Below are 20223 nucleotides of genomic sequence, written 5' to 3'. Positions count from 1 at the left end.
TCAGATATTGCAGGTTTAAGAATTTGAAGGTCAAGAATGAAAAAGTGTGTTGTTTACATGTGCACAAATAGGAAAAATGGGATATATGATGCAGGTAAGGGTAAGTAAGGATATTTCCCAAAACTAGTTATAATCGGGATAGTGGTGTGTGTGTGTGTGTGTTAATCAGCGCTCAACACTGTTAATCAGTACTGACTGACCACTCCAAATACAAAATAGGCTTACACAATGTCTGAAGAGAAAATATTTTATTCTCTGCAGTCTCATCAAACATCATTACATCCTCACTAAAGACTCTTCTTAATGAATATTTTTACATCCTTGATTTGCACGTTCCCAAACACACAGTTCATGACTACTCCCTCCTACCTCAACACTTTCCACTTTAAAAACCTTTAATGATACAAATACACGGAAAAACTCTGCATGTTCGAACTTGCCTCTTGAAGCAGCATTCCCAAGACTTAATATGGAAGATTAACGATAGATTTATCGGGGAATTAATATTAAATCTAAGCCCACACCTTGATTTTATAAACACTTGACTGAGAAACAACAGGAAACAACCAGGTATAATGAACACATTTGTAATGTAAAAAAAAAAAAATTCAAGTCAGACAATTCTTATGGTTCCATTCCAAAGAGATGTTTAAGTGTGGGCACAAAACGTGTCAGAAAAGAAAAAAAAAGACTGCTTCTTGAGGCACTGCAGCAAAAGTAGAACATTAAAAACAAAAGAATCAAGCACTTATCTGTGAGACTTGGAATGATTAACACAGATGAGACCTATCAGACACCTGATGGACTTTGTCAGTCACTGACCTCGGAAAATAAAAAAATCAGTCAAGAAGCCTGAACTGGTTGACTGGTTTAGAGGCAGTATGGCTGTTGCAGTATAGTGAGAATAAGATCCACGTATTTGTTAGATTATAGGCACCATGCAGCTGACAAAATGACACTAATTTGTTGCTATGACAGAAAGGCATCTGTGGAAGAAAGTTCACATTCATCACAGGAGCTGAGACTGTAAGACTGTGAACTCATGAACTCATTCATGGACAGCTAGTAGTAGCAACAACAACCACAGGATAAGTCATAGAATTGACAATTTCATCAGTCATTGGTTTTACAGATATCCTAAAACTGGTTTATTATTCGATGGGTTTTATTTTTTGTTGTACGACCCACTGGTTTTGCAGTCACCATGATGACATTGGTGAAAGTAGATCCGACAGAGTGAGAAACCTGAACAGTGAGACAATCAGCTCCTAAACCAGTAGAACCAACTTCTGACCCCTCGAGTACAGAAGTTGAACCAGGTATTTGGTTTGTAAAGTGGTTGGTTTCTTGTGTAACATTTTACAATGTGCCTTCTTATTTTACTACCTTAGGGGTTTGTTTAAAACCTGCTTGATCTGTTCACTGTTAGACAAAAGCAACAGAGACAAAAATTAAACCCCAGTGGTCATAAACCTTCTTTTTCCAAGATCATGAATGTGCAACATACAGCAGCTCATCACTCCATTCATTCTCTGAGGCCCTTTTCCTGTCCTGTTGCCATCCCAGCATGCAGTTTACAAAGAAAAAACAAGAAGAAAATGCAGGTACATAAACCCCACATACACCCACAGTTCATGATAGACGATGAGCATTCCTAGAATGCAGTATGTGGCTTTTAAATGTTCCACACATTATTTAAAAAAATGTGTCAAACGGCTAGTCTAAGCTTTGGCTGGACGAGCCTCCACAAGGCCTCTCATCTCAGGCACTGGTGCCCTCTTTACATCTTATATTCTGAGGCAATCAAGACCAATTTTACATTGTCTAATACAGTGTGGGTTACACCGTCACATGATTAAAATCCTACACCTTTACAGATATTCACAATAGCATACATTCAGAAGCAGCTGTACCACAGATGAGAGATAAACCAGCGCACTCTGGAATGCAAATGTAAGACAAAAAGCTTACAGAAGTCACTTCCTTCACAGAGCTGAAGGACACCCTGAGCTTCTCCTTTTACTGACTGTTCACAGACAAAACAAAGGATCAAGGATGCTTAAAGGGAAATTATGTTAACAGGTTAGGGACAAAAAATACTGTATATATTGTTCTACAGGACTAGTGATGGCTTAGTTAAACAAGCACTGACCTTTACCAAGCCAGTCAACAGAGTTTAAGACGTGACAGTGACACTAAGTGAAAACAGGGAAACAAAAACATGAGTGGTGTGCATGGTGAAGGAAAAACAAATATTCAGTCATCTTGTCTTGACAGCTTAACTGTATTCTGTAAATACCTTGATCCCGCTTCAGGCAGCATTTCAGTCCCTAGTGCTAAGTCCTCAGTGAGACTGAGAGGATTGAAAGTCCTGGTCCTGGAGAAGTGGCTTGTGGTTCTGCTCAGCAGCCATGGTCTGTAAGCTTTTCCTCTGGAACTGCCTGGCCTTGTTGTACAAGAAGACCCCGATGAACACGAGGACTGTGCCGGTGGCGCTGAGGAGGGTGATCTCATTGCTGAAGACAATGATGCTCAGCCAAACCGACAGGGCATGTTTGACAGTACTGGCAACACTAAGGAGGAGATGAGGGCTGTTACTGCTGGAATCAACATCAAATTAATACAATTCATGGCCTGAACGAGAACATTATCTGTTACGAGAAACATGGTGAAGACACCCGTTTTAAACTTGTTACTGACATATACAGTCGTACCCCCCAGCACCTTTCAACTGACACTGATGTGTAAAATTGGTGCAGCTCCCCTTTATGATGGCAGAAGCACAAGCTATTTCTACCACGCTGATAAACCCTAGCAAGAACTCAACTGTGCTGGAGATTAAAGAGATTATATTCAGCACTAGGCAGGTGTACTTAATAAAACGGTACACCTGATGGTTGTCAACTGTTGCAAATTGGTGCAAATTAAGAATTATGTTAGAAATAGGTTTTGTGCCTGTCTCCTACCTGAAGGTAACGGGGGAAATCCGTCCCATGAGAGCATAAGCAGTGACACTCTGCAGGTGGAACAGGGCGCCGTCGAAAAGCAGCAACAGGATTATGTCTTGACTAAAGATGAAGCTCCGCCCACTCTTCCCGATCACTGGGATGTCCTGGAAACATGGAGACGGAGCACAACAACCATCAACAACCTCAACCTTGACCTTCAGTCCTGCCACTTACTGTAATCTGTTATCTGTAATCTGTTTTACAGTTTCCTGCCTGTTTTTTTATGTCAGTGTTGTTACTATATTGTCCAACATCTGATAGCAACTGCTGGTATCATACAGCTCTTATTCATTTAATAACTACCGATTTTAGGTACATAATTCTCCTTAACGTAACTCAATACAATAATAACTGTAGCAGCCGTGCGTTGACCTACCAGGAGGAACACCCATGCAGGGATAAGCATGATGACTGCTGCTGCACTCGTATAAAACTGCAGTTCAGATGGGCTGAAATAAGTCAACAGAGTTTTATAATAAGTGTCTGATTTCATCAAATGACGTCATTTTTCAGTTATAAATAGGAGAATTCACAGTCATTTTACCTAAACCGGTATGTGTCTCCGCTTAGCAGTTTTTTGGAGAATACGTTCTGCAAACTGAGATAAGAGACAAATGGTTAAACATCACAAGCACCACACTGCTGAGGGAATAGCTGTGCTGAGTGCTACAGTACCAGTCCATGATGTTGGTGGACAGAGCGGCGGAGAAGCCGAGCATGTTGAAGCTGATCTCCGTGGCTGTGCAGAGAGCCAGGCCGGCCATGACCGGGAACAGGGCCAGGTTCACCCACAGCCCTGCAGGTTTCAGAGCAAACAGCACACGCAATACAGAGTCAACCAGCCTGTCATCACACCACCTACAACGCAGTTTTAATCCTCCTTACATTTTACCGCCCGACCCCTTACACATCCAGTACATCAGTGTGCTATGTACCTGTATACTCCCCGAGGATCAGCCTGGACATGATGACGGTGAAAATGGGCGCTGAGCTCTTCACTGTTTCTGCAAAAGACACCGCCACGTTCTTCAGGCTCACCAAGCCCAGAACCACTGTGGTGAACCTGACAAATGGAGGCAAAGATTTTGTTAATACTGCACTTTTGGGAAAACAAAGCATCAACACTGAGCTTGCGTCAGCATGTGTAAATCCATTATTAAGTCTGTGCTACTTTCTTAGAAGCCACCATAGAACTGGTATATCATCAAGTGTTGTGTGTTGTCTTTTCCTGGTTTTAAAGGCTACAATACAGTAAAGTGATGTCATTTTCTGAACTCACCAGACTCTTCTACTTTTTCTAATTTCCTTTATCCACATTACTGATGATTATTGATCAAAAATCTCATTATGTTGATATTTTGTTAAAAACTCATCCTTACAATATTTTATATTATTGATTAAAAAAAAAGTATAAGGTCAAAAATATTGTGATATTTGATTTTGTTGCCCAGCTCTACATCTATGAAGCGCTTTGAGGAGATTTCAAAATATCAAGACTAGAGGTGTCACGATCGGATATCGATCAAAATGACGTCACGATCTCGACCTTCGAAATCAAAGGAACACGGATTTCCTCGAATCGAGGGCTTTGCCACACCCCCAGGATCACATCCGGCAGGCATGCCAGGATGGAAAAAAAAAAAACACACACAACATGTTGTAGCACAGTGAGTTAACGTTACCTCCTCTAACCTGAAGCTGCAACCAATTAAAGGACACCATGCAACTTCTGATATTAGAGACACATCAACTGAACTCGAGCCCCCTTTTGCTTCTCTGAAATCACTGGTGTGGAAATATTTTGTGTTCCCGGTGAGTTACGTTAACAACGTTTGCGTTGTCGACAAGAAAACCACAGTTTTCACCATGTATGATAATGTGAAGGTAAAAGTTATTGGAGGTCTGAGCAGTTAAGATTTAGTGGACCTCCAGAGCAACACAGAGCCACATGAGTGTGCACTCTTCATTCTTGACTTCTCTTCTTCTGTTTACAGTTAGTTTCCAACTGGTGCAACAAGTTATTGTTACATTTATATTGTTAATAGATGATTTAAATTTGACAATAAGGCCTTAGTGTGGTACACTGCAAACGAATAATGGAGATTACATCACTCACTACACCATGAAGACCATCTTTTGAAATAAGAATTAAAAAGTTATCATGGCCCTAATCTAGACATACTTTGCATAATTCAACAGTGAGGTTGCAGAAGTGAAAATCCCATTCATATTCTAAACCGAGGTTGTCGACTATTAGCCATAATTCAAAACAGACTTAGGATGAGCTATGAGACTGTGAAACAATGATACATGCAACTGCAGAAGCCAAAAGTTTGTGTATCAATGTCGTTTGAAATCAATATCGTCACTGAGAAGTTCTCCACTACCCCCAATCCTAAAGTGTATCAGCGACGTCTGTGAATGGTTGAGCTCACCGTTACCATAGAAATGCATCCAAAAAGTCATGATGGCTAGCAAGTTACTGCTACCATGATCAGATCGTTGATGTTACATTTAACAAACAGCATCCATGATTTCTGTTTTTGACTCACAATGGTTTAAGGGAGAGTAGTCCTTCACTCTTTAAATAATAATGAAAAGTCTTGTTCCTTTGCCTTTTTTCGATTTACATTTAGCAAACGCTTTTGTCCAATGCGAATGTAATTCATGCATTCATACACTGATGGCGGTGGCTGCCATGCAAGGTGCCGACCAGCACATCAGGAGCACTTTTTGGGGACACTTCGACATGCAGACCAGGGGAACCAAACCAGCAACCTTCTGATAACAAGACGCTGGCTCTAACCCTGAGCCACAGCCGCCCCATTTGTTTTTATTGCTCTGAATCAATGTGTTATGGTCACTATTCACCTTGTAGTTGGTTGGCTTGGCCCTGGCCTTAAAACTCTTCATGCCTGAAACACCAGTGGGAGGAATGAATGGGAAAATGATGCCTTACAGAACTGGTTCTAAAAGTGGGTGTTCACTTGTTGCTCTAAAGGTAAATATTTCTAGAGGGTGGGGTCCCACCTCATGAGTCCAACAAACAGCATGATCATGATGAAGTTGGACGGGTACTCGGTCCTGGACTTGTGCTGGTAGAGGCAACAGGGCACAAACATCTTTATGCAGCCTATGACGGTGGTGGAGAGCATCTGAATGGCACCTGGGAAGCATAAGAAAGACAACGAACACCTGCAGCATGAATATAAATATTAACTTCTCCAACTGGAACTGCAACTGTGACCTAATGTTTACATTTACTTTGTTCTTTCACAGCAAGACCAACAAAGGGAAATGTACTTGCTAGAATCACATGATCACATGATCACATGATAACGTAATCACATGGATCCAGCTACCAAAAACAACAATCAGGGTGGACGCTGAACAAGTTTGTCCTGAAAATCTGCTGCAGTACAGCTCGTGCTGAAAGCGGTGCATGTTTCAAGCACAGACATGACTTTGCATTAATTTCAGCGAACAACCAAATTCAACTTGCAAGCAACATAAAAATGCATGAGTTAGGAAATCCAAAAGAAAAAACCTGGGCATTGAAGTGTCCCTGAATGCATCACCAGTTGAGTTTTTTTCAAAATCATCTCTGCATGAAGACAAGACTAACAAAGGTTCCTGATTGAAATTAAATACTCCAAGTCTCATGTTTCTGGAAGTTGGTTTTCACGCCTGAAAATAAGTAAGTCAATCTTAAGACTCATGGTGTGCTTTAGACATGCTCTGCGGTAACACGAAGCACATACGCAATATATAGTTTAAGAGATGAAACCTGCAGAAACACTGGTGTGGTCTAATAAGAAGTGTAGTATTCTTTTTTTTTACCCAGCATGCTGGGCTCCCCCTCCAGCAGCGACAGGATGTACTTGTTGAGGAACAGGGTGCAGAAACTGAAGAAGAACCAGAAGCCTAGGTAGGTCATGGAGCGCCAGTTCCACACCCCTGACTCTGCCTCGATAACCGTCGTCTCTGTAACCGTGATCTTCAGCACCTGCTCCCCCGGCAGGCTCTCGCTGCGTGCCAGCACCACTCGCTCCTGGCGGGTGGTGAACGGCGACAGGAGGCGCCACAACGGGTGCCTGGCATCTCGCCTGCCGCCTGGCATCTCGCCTGCTGCCTGAGGGCCCCCAGGGGCCCCACAGGTGGGTGATGGGAGGGAGGTGAGGGGGTCGATGAGAGCCTTAAATGTCAGTCCATCCTCTGGTTGGTCTGGCGATTGATCCGGCTTTCAGTCTTACAGGAAATGATGCAAATGCTTTGACTCCTGGTGTCCCCTGTCCTGCAGAAGCTGGGGAAGACCAAAAATAATTTTCTGTCAGGGGAAACACAAGGTCAACAGTAGGAAAAGTGTGATATTTACACTGGAAATTCACTTATTCTTTGAATCATACATTTAGCGACTGCCCATTCACTTGTAACAGCTTTTTAAATATTACATAAAGTGTCTCTCGTCTCACTCTGGTCTTATATTTGACGTATTACTGGACTGTACGGACCTCACAGCCTTCAATACACTCACCAAAACTCACCTTTAAAACTGCTTTTAATGAATAACTCCTGTCACTTTTTGATGTTTTTAGTGTGTTCTTTTTTATTATTCTGCTTTTTAACCTGTAAAGTGTCTTTGTGTACCCTGAAAAGCGCTATATAAAATAAATGTATTATTATTATTACTACTGTATCCATGTATAATGCGGATTGACATCCCTACCGGCTCTTCACTATGCTCTGTTGTGTTATGTTATATGCTATTGACAGTGACACTACACTGAGGCTGCTAACACCCAGTTACAAACACTATTGTGTATTCTCAATTCAAACAAACACAAGTACAACAGCTCCTCGTGTGAAAGGCAGCAGGGGTTTGAGCCAAAACTGTGCATGTTGCTGGAAAGAGACCAATTATTAGAGGCGAGTCACACACAAACAATTACAAAGAATGTGCCGTTAACTATAAACATACAGAGGGCACTTCAAGTTTTGTGTTGCTAGCTTCATCTCGCAGTCAGGGTGACAAGTTAACTCCACATGTAGTTAAGGAAGACGAACTCTTACCCGTCTTTGAATCTGGATGATTGAGTAAAGACTATAAAATACCGTGAGCCCAGCCGGTCAACGCCACAGCAGCGAGCCTCGCAGAAAGAGGAAGTTCGGCACTGACGTTAGCTCGGAGCATGGGATCCAAATGAGAGGAAGCTACAAAGCCCGCCGTGCTACACGCCATGCTACACAACCCGAGGAAGGGTTAACTGAGGCTACACCTAAAACACGCAAGTGTGTCGCTATCTATCTGGGCTGTCCATATCTGCCCACCTGAGACGTGGCTGCTAAAAACAATAAAGTCGCAGTGTCAAGCTAACGTCCAACTACAAGCGAATGCAAATGACAGGGTTTCAAAGTAAAACCTCCGTTGTTGAAACAAAATCACTGCTAACCCTGAATTACATTTATTTTAACGTAATGATTGCTATGATTTATTTTTGTTTTATTTTTAATTGTGAGTGACAGTTTGCACTTTTTTAGTAACTTTCGCCAGAGCAAAACCCCAAAACAAACAAAAAAACATACATGCTTTTATTTTACATGATACAATCGCTGTGTTTCCGGTGGGTCCAACTTTACGCAGCTGCCACGAAACACAATAGATGTTCTCAAAAAGATGCATTCAGGAACCCGTGGGACACTGAGGGTGGTCAATTAAAAAAAAAAAGAAGTTAATTTCCATTTTTCGTTGTTGATAACAAAAATATAATGCTAAAGTAAATGGGCGCTGTACTAAATCTGTGTTGTAGTTCTCCACTAGATCACATAATATAATTCAAAGTGCACACAATGAAACAAAAGCAATGCTCCTGGTGATGCAATATAAAACTATGCTTATTCACAAGACACTTCTATAGGAGAGCTAAGAAGTAAAGAAATCCAACAGTGCTAGTCAACCCTGTCTTCTGCATTTGGCCACAAATTGTCATCCACATCACACCCACGTCTCCTCTATACAATACACCTGGGAGTGTTTTAACAATCCCTTGCAATTTTCTGCAGATTTTTCCAGACATCCAGCATTTAGTGCATCCAAGAGGGACATTTGATCGTGTGTGTGGTGGTCACAAACTTTCCACCTCCATGAGAAAAAGATATTCCCCGGTAGGATTGAGGAATGGAGAGAAAGATGGAAGGAAAAGTGACACCATCCTGAGATGGGCTGTACAACCAAACACCATATAATAACAAAATTGTTGTTAAGCTTCACTGACTTGGCAGTCAGTATGTATGTCTCAGTTAGGAGTTTATGCAGTTTTATTGTCTTTATTTTATTTTAAGATGCAAATGCAGAATGTGGCAAATTACACTAATGCCAGGTTTTTATTTATTTATGAAGAGTTCACAGTTTTGACAATAGCATGTATGTCAGTATGTGGAATGTAAATACAGAGTTTCGGTTGTGTTTGAGTTTGAGTGAGAAAACAGTTCATTGAATTTGAATCAAGTTTGTGTAAAAGCAATGAAAAGTGGCCCACAGTTTAGTCCACACTGACTGCAGCTGCTCTGACTGTGTGAAGAGTTTTGAAAATGTAAACTCTGTTAAAAAAAATAATCAAAACTGTAATAATGATATTAGGGTATTTATTACAGAAGTGTTGAAAAATTCATCAAATTGTATTGTTTGATAACCAAGTGATTACTAAAACTTTTACAGACGTATTGTTAGTATTAGTAGTCCAAACATGATTATTAACACCTACATAATAATGTGTAGTTGCAGTTTCTCCATGTGGCCACCAGATGGCAGTAAACACATTCAGCAACCGTCATTTTCACATTTTTCATGATAAGTTTAAAAACGAAAAAATAAAACACTCAAATTAAACATTAGTGTGTTAAGAAGTGACAAACTACTAAATAAACACAATAAACCCAAACTCATAATCGTTATAAAGACATATAAATGACAAATATCCGACTAGCTAATGTCCCGAAAGCCTCTCTGTTGTCCTCCGCCGGGGGGCAGCAGCACTTTGGAGCAGCCATGCAAAACCAAAGAAGAAGAACTGTAATATCATCATCATCAGCAGCAGCAACAGCAGCAGAAGAAGAAGAAGAAGCAGAAGAAGAAGCAGAAGAAGCAGAAGAAGAGGAGGCTCTTGTTCCTGTTTACCTTGTCGAAAGAGAAAATGAAGTTGTGACAGCTGGAGGTGGACAGACAGAACAAGTCGCAGTTATGTAAATTCCTGGTCCTACAGTCTTGTCCGTAAAGACATGGACGAGATAAGGTCAGCAGACAAGTTTCTTGACTTATTTATCACAGTTTATGTTTTGTGCCAAGTTATTGGGACGTTTGCGTCACGAGATAATTGAATCTGAATGATGCTCCCCTGCTTAGTTATTACCCTGTTATAACTATAAGTCACACAACTTTGTGTCAGACAACAGCTCACCTGAATCAAATGTAAAAAGATGCGTCCATGTCATAGTCTGTGTTTTTAGTATCTGTTGACTGTCTTCTATTAAAGCACCACATGTTGCTGGAGGAGGACTGAACCTAACACCAGCTGTTACAACTGATGGTGCCACAGAAATGAGAGAGAATTACTGTTATGCTCATTTTAGTGGTGTAGTAGATCAATAGACAAAACATAACATGCTTAAAGACGCTGGGAAACGTCTACAAGTGAGATTTAAGTCCATTTTAATATTTATTTAGCCTTCTAACTGCTGCTTGGTGGTTATTTAAGTGTGCAGACAAGGCTAGTTAAGGTTAATTATTAGCCCTCCAAAGATTTGAATTGCTATTGAATAAAGGATAGTGTGGTCAGTGGTTCCTACAGTAACTGAGCTGACTAAATAAGACAAAAGGCTTGAGGTACCTTGACCAAGTTTGTATTTGTAAATGAAAGAAAGAAAGAAAGAAAGATTAAATAGGGTTGCCTTTACTTGTGTATTCAACATAAAAACACATACATGTGTGCCAGTCCAAAGAGCTGCAGCCTCATGGTGTACTCCTGATAAATTCCAGGGCTGCAAAAAGAAAAAACCTGCCTTTAATCATCTCAAAAGATCACCCAAAAAAACCTGCCATTATTTTGACAAATATTGCAATTTGACTCACGATTATTGGGAATGATCATTTTTGCATCACAATTTTCTTTTTTCCTGAAAAACTATCAACATGACATAAGTCATGATGCTGTGACATTTGCTAGGGTCTGTAACAAACAAATCTTTTCTTGCATCTGGAAAAGAAGATCCTAGCCAGCGCATCTCTACAGCACATTATAAAGCTGTTGTCACACATTTTACCTTTATCAAAAAATTGCAGCCTCAACAATTTAAATATTGCATTAGGCCATGTTGCGATTTTCGATTATATTTCAATTAATCATTCACAAGAAGTCTTTAACATTATCATGAGCATGCTGTTTATTTTATGTCAATACTGATTTTGAAAAGATCTGCACTATTTTAACCTTGAACAACAGAAATTCCCCAAATTTCACAACCTTCCATCTCACCATGCTGTACAGTCAGTCATGGGTCTGATGTAACTTAAGGATTTTCCTGACTAAGCCGTCACTGTTGTGGCCCCTGGGCTCTGTAGGGCCCTCCTATTAGACACAGGGTCAATCAGCAATGTAGACTGTTGACATAGTGCCTGAAATCCTTTTGTACAGATACTGTTATAACTGTTATTGACGGGACGTGTGTTGTGTTGGTTTTTGTGTCTCCTGCTCTGATTTGATTAGCTTGTGCAATCTCTATATGACACTCGCTCTAGATACCTGTCATAAAGGCTTAGTTATTTGCTTAGTTTGTATCAAAGTCCATTTGATTCTGTTTTAAGATGTCTTCAAACATCTGTTCAGTGGTAGCACACTGTGTCATAAGTACATGATCATTTCGTATTATTTATTATTTGTACGTTTTTTTCAGAAGACATTTTGACATGTCACAGTAGGAGAAGCACAGCTGCGAGCAATTGCTTGTTATCATTATCACCCATGCTTTTCCTGCTCTGACATGTAAAAATGCTGTGATAAAGACCTATTGTATTTCCTCTTACTTAGTCTGAACTATTTCTAAACTACAAGCATTCATATATGATTTTTCATTTCCCTGTGCTTATGGTCTGCTATTGATTGTTGTTTATTACCCTGGGTTTGTGGTTTGTAGCTTTGCTCCTTTTATACATTTTGATTTAGCATTTTAATATCTCACATATATAAACCATAAGGGACTCTACAAGGCATTTTCATTAAATCACCCAGTTTCTCAACATAGTTTGGTGCAATATTCTGTCCACATCTCTAATGCAGAACTATAGAAGACAAATTAAGGAACACAATTAATACTTTAAAATGCTGTATTTCTCAGACTAATGTGCAATGCCTTAAAGAAACGTCACTTGTGTAAAATTAATTAGATAATTTTTTTTTTTTTTTTTGCACTCCAGTCCTCTGTTGGGCAACCAGATCTCTGGTCAACCACGGGAGGGTCCAGATCTTCTATCTCCAAACCTGAGGCCGAGACACCAGGAACTGATCCCAACACCATGTGGACCGGTGAGCTGCTGCAGCAAAAACAGAACTGTAAACCATAGTGTGATAAGTCAGAGGGAAACTGAAACAAATCCTGTGGGTGTGGTGACAGACTTCATACTCAAATATCACCTAAATAATCACTTAATACAACTACAAATAAAATAAACTGAAAAAACAGAAGGTCAGAAAGTCCCAGAAATCCCAGTCCCTCCGCGTCCCTGTCTTTATGTCTTCATACTTGAACTGCTGTGTTCACTCAGGATATTAGTCTTGTTTGGACTTGTCCTTATGACAGGTTGTCTCTCCATCTCCACCCTCCTGCAGATAAAGCCCTGGTCGGAGCTCTCATGTCTGCTCAAGCTCTACTTCTGCTTCACCATAGCGTCTCTGCTGGCGCTGCTTGGCCTCACCCTGTCCAGCGTCTACAAGCAGCACATGGACACAGAGGTGACGGATGAGGACAACCTCCCTGTATCCCTCATCCAGCTGATCGGAATACGTGAGTATCATTACTCCATCAGCAGAAAGAAAGACATTTACCGTCAATGTCTTCAGGGAGTCGATGCCACACCACACCCACCAGCAAGTTAGCAAAAAGAAGAAGTTTTTGTGGTGTAATCATGTGACGAAGACACAGGAGGAAATTAATGCATTGACTTTAACTGGTATTTCCCAGAAATGATTTCATGATGTCCCAATGATGCATTATTTTCTCCATTGACCTTTTGGCCCATGGTGAAATCTTACAGGAACAGTTCTCCCAAAAGTGAATATTCAGTCATTATCTACTCACCCCCATGGCGATGTAAAGTCAGGTGAAGTTTTATAGTCCCTAAAACATTCATCCAAGTATCCAGAAGCCCTGAGAAAAGACATTATTTGCACCTTTTTTTAAGTGGAATGCTAAAATGCTAAGCTATAAACATTAGCATGCCTGAAGTGGGTGCACGAAATCCCCTGTTTTAAAACGTTTAAGTCCCCATCTATTTCAGCTGTTTAGGAGAATGCTGCAACACAGTTTTACTGTGATGCTCCAGAAATACAAAACGTCACCTGACTTTCCTTCAGCGTTGGGCTGAGTAATGACTGAATGTTATTTTTGGGTGAACTGTTCCATTAAAATGTACTTTTTTTATCTCACTAACAGTGCTGAGTTTGGGTTTCACAGATAGAGAAACAAACAGAAAATGTTCACATTTGTGCCTGTGGTGTCAGACACATGACCGGAAACTTGAATACACACACTGTTCAACTTCTGCATACACACAGATGTAGCTATTTTTCTCACATCTTCTTTTACACTATGCTGGCGAGAAGGACACATCTTTCTATGAGTGCAGTTACGCATCTACAAATGTGCACAAGCATCATGCATATTTTTCATGTTTTGGTCTATCCTGTTTATGTTTTTGCGCACATAAAGATTATATCCTGGTTTCAGACACCTGGGGCTTGTATCACAAAGCGAGATAAGTAGGTTGCCCAGCTATCTTTGGGCTTAATTCAGGATTTCTGTTACTTTTAACAGGGGAAGATCACCATGGTAACATGTGCTGCGGGGTTAACTCTGTGGAGAAATGTGGTCAAAGAGCAGCAAAGTATTGGTTTTTGCTAATTAGCCAGTCTCTGTACTTAATAATCACAGTGCGGAGTCATGAAGGGCTGGAGCCCGTCACAGCACACAGAAAGCTGATTATCAACACAATTAATTGTTTGATTTGAAATGAACTTGACTAAGTTATGAAACCCTCAAATAAAGTTTGAGCTTTAGTCGCCTGTAATAAGCATTTGTCATTGTTATCCAAATGTATATACACTAATTGGCTAATAGAGAAGATCATTAAGATTAATAAGAAGCAAAGAAAGTGGCACTTCACTGGCAACTTAAGGTCTTTACAGTCAGACATATAGAGATGATGGGGTTAATAAGATAAGAAAAAATATTATGGAAATTAGTTTTAAAGAAATAAAAACTACTACTAATGACTACTTGTCGTAGTCCTAATATAAAAGTGAAGCTTTATAAAGAATACATCCATCCTGTGGTATGTGAGCGTTGTGTGTCTGTCCTCTGCAGTGTTCTGCATCTACTACATCAGCCGGGGCGTGCTGCAGGAGAACAGACAGGAGCTGGTGGCGTTCGTGCTCAGTGTGTTGGCATTGATGGTTCGATCGGTGGTCAACTTCTCCGTGCTGGGGCCAAAAGGCAAGCAGGAGCTGCTGGTAGGTCGCCCTCTACTGGACGCCCTGAGACAACACACTGCATGTGGAATATTTAGATTTAATAATCATACATTTGTATCAATCTGGCAAATTACAAATTATGATGAAGCTAATTATCAAGCTTTCTGTAATAACAGTCACATACAAAAATAAAAATACTGCGTGAATTACTGCATTATTAATGCATTCAAACTGTACCTTATGAGGTTAAATACTAAGGCCTTTTTCGGCAAAAATCAACTGCAAATAAAAACATAACTAATTTTTTATCACCCTAAAACATGCAGAGAAGACAAATAGCATTTTTCAGCCCTAAATTTTGTCTGCAGGCTTCGTTTTAGACTGCATATAGCTCTAGAAGAAGATAGCCAGCCTGGGTGTTGCCTGAAAAAAGTGACTAAAACCCACTGTCACTGCTAGTGAAGCCTATTTGTTGTGAGCACACATAACGAGTGAAGGGAAGTGGGATGAATTTATCAACATTTTATGCTAGCTGCTGGTTTCCTCTAATAATCCCACTGATGACAGGGGAAATAACTGTAGATCCCCACAGCTCTCATCCTGTCTGAAGAAGTCAGAGTTTCACCACTTGATGTCGCTATCGTTGTATGCATGAGTCACATCTAAGCGTGAGCATGGAAGTGTTTGTGGTTGGAGTGAATATTTAAAAAACACTGCGAGTTCATCTTTATATCTCTGACTGGGTATCTTGGCTGATAGCTAATGCTGCACCATATTATCAGTTGTCTTGATAAAATGAAAGTAAACTGATGGGAATGTGTGAGAAACTGATTTTGGCTTGTACAGAAGGAGGAAACAACACCGTGAGTTGCAGCAGTGTTTCTTCTAGTTAGAGGAATGCGAAGCCAAACAGGTTTGAATGTACAACCAGTTGCTTCATCTCTTGTGACCTTTAGACTGGCCATGACACATAGTGCCTGACCCCTGGCCTGAATAATGTTCCACAGGCTCTAACACCCTGCAGCAGACGCTATTAAAACACTATAAAGCCAGGAGCCAGGTCCGGCCCTCAGGGTGTTTTCTGCTAGTGATACTTTGTGATACAAGTACAACATTTGGTGAGGAGAGGGGGAAGCAGCAACACAAGATTCTAGCACTTGCTGCCATTTTGTTTTAAAATATCATCCATGACATCCCCAAAAAGACAAAATGAAAAAAATTACTGTCTGCTAGACACACTTTCATCGATCCCCCCCCCCCAGCATTTCATGGTGAATATCACTGCCTCACATGTTCAAATAAAACATTCAAGTTAATAACATTTCTGGAAAATGACGTCATGTGGCCAAGTTCTTCACAATGCCTCAAATCTGAGAAAGCAGTCACAAGCCTTCCAGTGATACACTCATTGACTATTTATGCAATTGTAGTACCTTAAAATTTGCATTTACATTATTTTGCCAACGGCTCTGAGTGGAGGGTGTTTGTTATCAACTTGTGAAGGAGCAAAAAATAATATTTAAAAAACCCAAACATCCTGAGGGCTGAACCAGGCTCCTATGCTTGTATTTCGCTGAAAAATCTCAACAGCTATAAGATGGATTCCCATGAAATGGTATTCATGGTCTCCAGAGGATGAATCCTGACTGTGGCGATCCCCTGACTTTTTCCTTCAGAGCAATGAGAAAGAAATATGTCCACAGCATGTGTGACAAACATTCATGGTTCCCAGATGATGAACCCTATTGACTGGATCCCATTATGTGTTCTCGAGCACCACCATGAGGTTGACATTTGTATTTTCTTCAGTAAAATATCCCAACAGTACGATGACTTAGAGTGCACACATTCATGTCCCCCTCAGGATGAATTGTAATAGCTATGGCGATCTGACTTTTCCTTTAGCACCATCATCAATGTATCCAAGCACTTTGGTTTATGAACAAACAGCTCAAAGTATCAAGTAAGGTTTGCTGGGTACATTAATCCCAACTGCATAGTAGATGTGTGATTGTAGACCTGCGCCTACGATAGCTACGTAATTAACAAAGTCATCTTTTTAATTAAATTAACCATGAAGACCTCATCTGAGACCATCCAAAGATCATCTGTGGTGTGTTTTGGGTCACAGGTTCGTTTCGTGTGCATGATGTGTCTGGGCGTGATCCACGTCGTCTGCACCACGCTGCTCGTCATGAGGCCCAACATGATGGCCTTCCGTGTGGGCGGGGCCTTGGAGAGCCTGCAGGAGCAGTACTTCCTGCTTAACCTCTGTTTCTCCATGGTGACCTTTGACCTGCAGGCTCAGGTACATGTTCATTCCACTATACAAAACATGTGCTGGTGCTTTTTACAACTATTTGTTCATCTGTAAAAGTTAACTGCGCAATTGAGACATGTTTGCAACTAAACCGTCATGATGTTAGTCTGCAAGAATGTTTTGGTGCCTTTCCTCCTTTGCAGTGAACCGAGGTTCATCTCTCCAGCCTCAGTCACAGCCTCCAGAGAACATTTCTGGACCTGCAGCATTTGATTGACTTATTATGTAACATATAGAGAGTGAAAACAGCGATAAGAAAACACGGGAATGCAAGTTTTTCTGGTTTGTGTGTGTCGTGTGAGCGAGAACAAAGCAGATGCTCAGGTGCGATGCTTCCGCAACACGTTTTATCCTCACGTGTTGGCACAAAATGTCGAGTTTACAAGGAGCGCCAGGACACAAACAATTGTCTCTTTGAGTGAGTTACTGACTTCATGATGTGTTGTGGGTGTGTTTCAGTTGTGTCTGTGTATCTTGATCACGACGTCGGACTCCGCCATGTCTGCTGACAACTACATCATCCTGGGCGTCGGGGTGGTTTGGGCCTGCCTGACCGCCGCTGTCGGGGCTGTCGCAGTGAGTGCTCATCCATCCATCCATCCATCATCTTCCCCATAAACCAATGAGGAAAATATCATACAGGATGTGCTCTAAACAGTTAAAAACACACATGGTGAAATATAAAAGTCAGAGTTGTGTTTTGTTTTTTTGTCTTTCTTTATTAACAACTTGTTGTTTTTCAGGTTTTAAAGGAAGCCAGGGCGTTAGTTTGGGTCTTCATGGTGCAGAACCTTCCTCAAATCGCCTTCTTTGTTTACCTGATGTACATGGTGAGCTTCTCTCTGCATCTACATGAGTGAAGAGTGCTTTATGAAGCAGCTATTACGAACACAGACAATTAAAGTTCCTACTGAAGACGTAAAGCTTTAAATATGGGCCACAAATGTATTAATTTGTTTGAAAAAACAGCCTAAAGCAGCTGGACACCGTCATTTTTACCAAAAGTTGCTAGAAAAGGCATGAATAGAGTATTTGTTGGGGGCTATTTTCTGCCGAGGATTAATACACGTTTGATATTTCAGTGTGTATTGACAGCAGCGGGTTGATATATATGTGACGGAGTCAAAATAGTAGAGAAAAGTTTCACCAAGGGGATAATAAAGTACTACATCCTTGAGTAAAAGTAAAGATAATCATGTTGAAATATTACTTAGGAGACGAGCCAATAGTACTTGAGTAAAAGTCTTGAAGAATCTGATATTAAATGTACTTAAAGGTGCAGTATGTAAGAATTTTAGTTGAAATCATTGAAAAACATAACTCAAATGATCAGAATCAGAATGTGAAGAAATAACGTGTGTAAGTACGTGTTTTATTACAGTGATATCCAATGAAATTAGCATGCTAACCAGCTAGCTCAGGCCTGCATGGTTATAAAAAGCTCATGTTCTAGCGGTGTAAACAGCAACACTCTCCTGGTCCCCGAGCTCCCAGTCCAAACCTCTAGCTCCACAGCTAACTGAGCTAACTAGCTAACAGCAGCAACAGTTAGCAGCAGTTATTCTGGTGATATTCTGCCCCCTATTAGCTTTAAGTATGAATTCAACAGTGGTCAATTCTTACATATTGCACCTCGTTAGTAACAAAAGTACAACTCATGCAGTTTACGTGTATGTATACACTATATATTGTGTGTGGACCAATGATCGGCCTGGTGCATTATCTGATTCAATATTCTGTAATTTTCTGATTCTTGGAACCGGTGTTTTGGGGTTTTTCTTTAATACAGAGAAAATAAATTATTTGTAAAATGTGCTACTTTTGGCTCTGGTGCAGCAGTCTGCAATGTAACTAATAACTCAAGTTATCAGATGAATGTAGTGGAGTAAAAAGTACAATATCTGTCTCCGGAATCGAGAGTGGAAGTATAAAGTAGCAGAAAATGGGAATATTAAAGTGTAGTACGAGTCCCTCAAAACTGTACTTGATCACAGAACTTGATTAAAGGTCACTGGACATTTAAGTGGTATCAAGTGTTTTGGGCTTCAGCAAAGTAACTAGTAACTTGAAAGTATCAGATGTCCTGTGAATATAGTGGAGTAAAGATATAAAGTGACAGAATGGATTCCAGCTGGAAAACGATGTTTTGCTTTAATTGCAGGTGATAAAGAAATGGTCCGAGGACAACGTGTACATCCTGGAGGCGGCTGCTGTCACCAGCGCTTTGATTTCACTGCTGATTAAAGGGGGTTTATTCTGGGGCCTCATCAAACTGGTGCACAGCTTCGGACAAGGCCTGAGGGAGAGGAGTGAGTAAACCGCTTTACTTTTCTCGGTTTTAGCCCTTTAAATGTTTCTCTGATCAGAAGACTAAATAGACGCTACGTTAGTGGAGTATGGACTGTATCTCTACTTCCTGTTTTTATGTTGTCTTCAAACCTGACTTTTCCTAACTGGACTGACCTTAAGCCTGTCTATGTTGGCTAGAAAGCAGCAGAAAACCACAATTTTGGCGTTAATCTTACTTTTGTTTTCCCAGTGTTGGCACCCAGCAAGTGATAAAACATCTGGTGGTGGTGGAGCAAGGACACAGCTGCTGGCTGAGGGCCTCAAGAAAAGACACTCCAGCCGGATGGAGCTGACTGTGGAGCTCATCATTCTGTTCAACACTGTGCTGTTTACTGTATCAATTTCATTTCAACGTTTCTTTGTCAGCGTGCCTGAACACATGAGGTAAAGCTCCACAGTTTAGCTGCATTTAAACATTTTTGTATGAAACTCCATCAAATGCCTTTGTACTTGGATTCATATTGGTTTCCTATTCTTACTGTCCTATGCACTGTACTTTTTACTTTGGTGTTTGTAGGCTCTACAGTATGTGTAAACACCAAAGATTGTTTTAAGCAGCCTCCATTTACAAAGGAGCTTTTATTTTAAAGGTCTTTTTTCTTTCTTTCCTGTAAATTACACTCAGAGCTGACTAACTTTAGTCTGCTTTTTTAAAATCATCATTGTCGAACTTGAATCTTGTGATCTGAACTACTTCTTTGAGCAACACTGGGATATTTTTAACTTTCTGCAGCACCTTAATGCACTTAACCAAGTGTTTTTTTCATCATCGTTTTTAATAAACTATCAAACCAACATCGACTGTTTT

At 40.5% G+C, this 20223-nt stretch overlaps 2 protein-coding genes across 4 annotated transcripts; one reads left to right on the top strand and one right to left on the bottom strand.

Annotated features, from left to right (window-relative positions):
- Positions 1-233: 233 nt before the first annotated feature.
- LOC311265455 (solute carrier family 35 member E2A) lies at positions 234-8390 on the bottom strand. Of its 3 annotated transcripts, none has more exons than XM_084367129.1 (9): positions 8079-8390; positions 6849-7311; positions 6039-6174; positions 3944-4071; positions 3684-3804; positions 3553-3606; positions 3385-3457; positions 2967-3112; positions 234-2573 (listed from the first exon to the last, which is right to left on the bottom strand). In XM_084367129.1, the coding sequence occupies exons 2-9, from the start codon at positions 7126-7128 to the stop codon at positions 2345-2347; spliced, it is 1167 nt and encodes a 388-aa protein (XP_084223255.1). In that variant the 5' UTR covers positions 7129-7311; positions 8079-8390; the 3' UTR covers positions 234-2344. The 3 variants fall into 3 exon arrangements, with proteins under 3 accessions (XP_084223255.1, XP_084223256.1, XP_084223257.1); XM_084367130.1 differs by having other exon boundaries at positions 8121-8390; XM_084367131.1 differs by lacking the exon at positions 8079-8390 and adding an exon at positions 7553-7632.
- Positions 8391-10109: 1719 nt separating this feature from the next.
- On the top strand, positions 10110-20210 carry LOC311265110 (uncharacterized protein). Its single transcript, XM_084366446.1, has 9 exons — positions 10110-10297; positions 12475-12583; positions 12887-13061; positions 14640-14785; positions 16878-17054; positions 17526-17642; positions 17810-17896; positions 19228-19375; positions 19606-20210. The coding sequence occupies exons 1-9, from the start codon at positions 10284-10286 to the stop codon at positions 19623-19625; spliced, it is 993 nt and encodes a 330-aa protein (XP_084222572.1). The 5' UTR covers positions 10110-10283; the 3' UTR covers positions 19626-20210.
- Positions 20211-20223: the final 13 nt, after the last annotated feature.

This window comes from Pagrus pagrus (genome assembly GCF_965226575.1).
Source record: "Pagrus pagrus genome assembly, chromosome: 11".
NCBI classification, from domain to species: domain Eukaryota; kingdom Metazoa; phylum Chordata; class Actinopteri; order Spariformes; family Sparidae; genus Pagrus; species Pagrus pagrus.
Note: the sequence above shows the minus strand (reverse complement) of the source record. Positions and strands in the feature narration are given on the sequence as shown.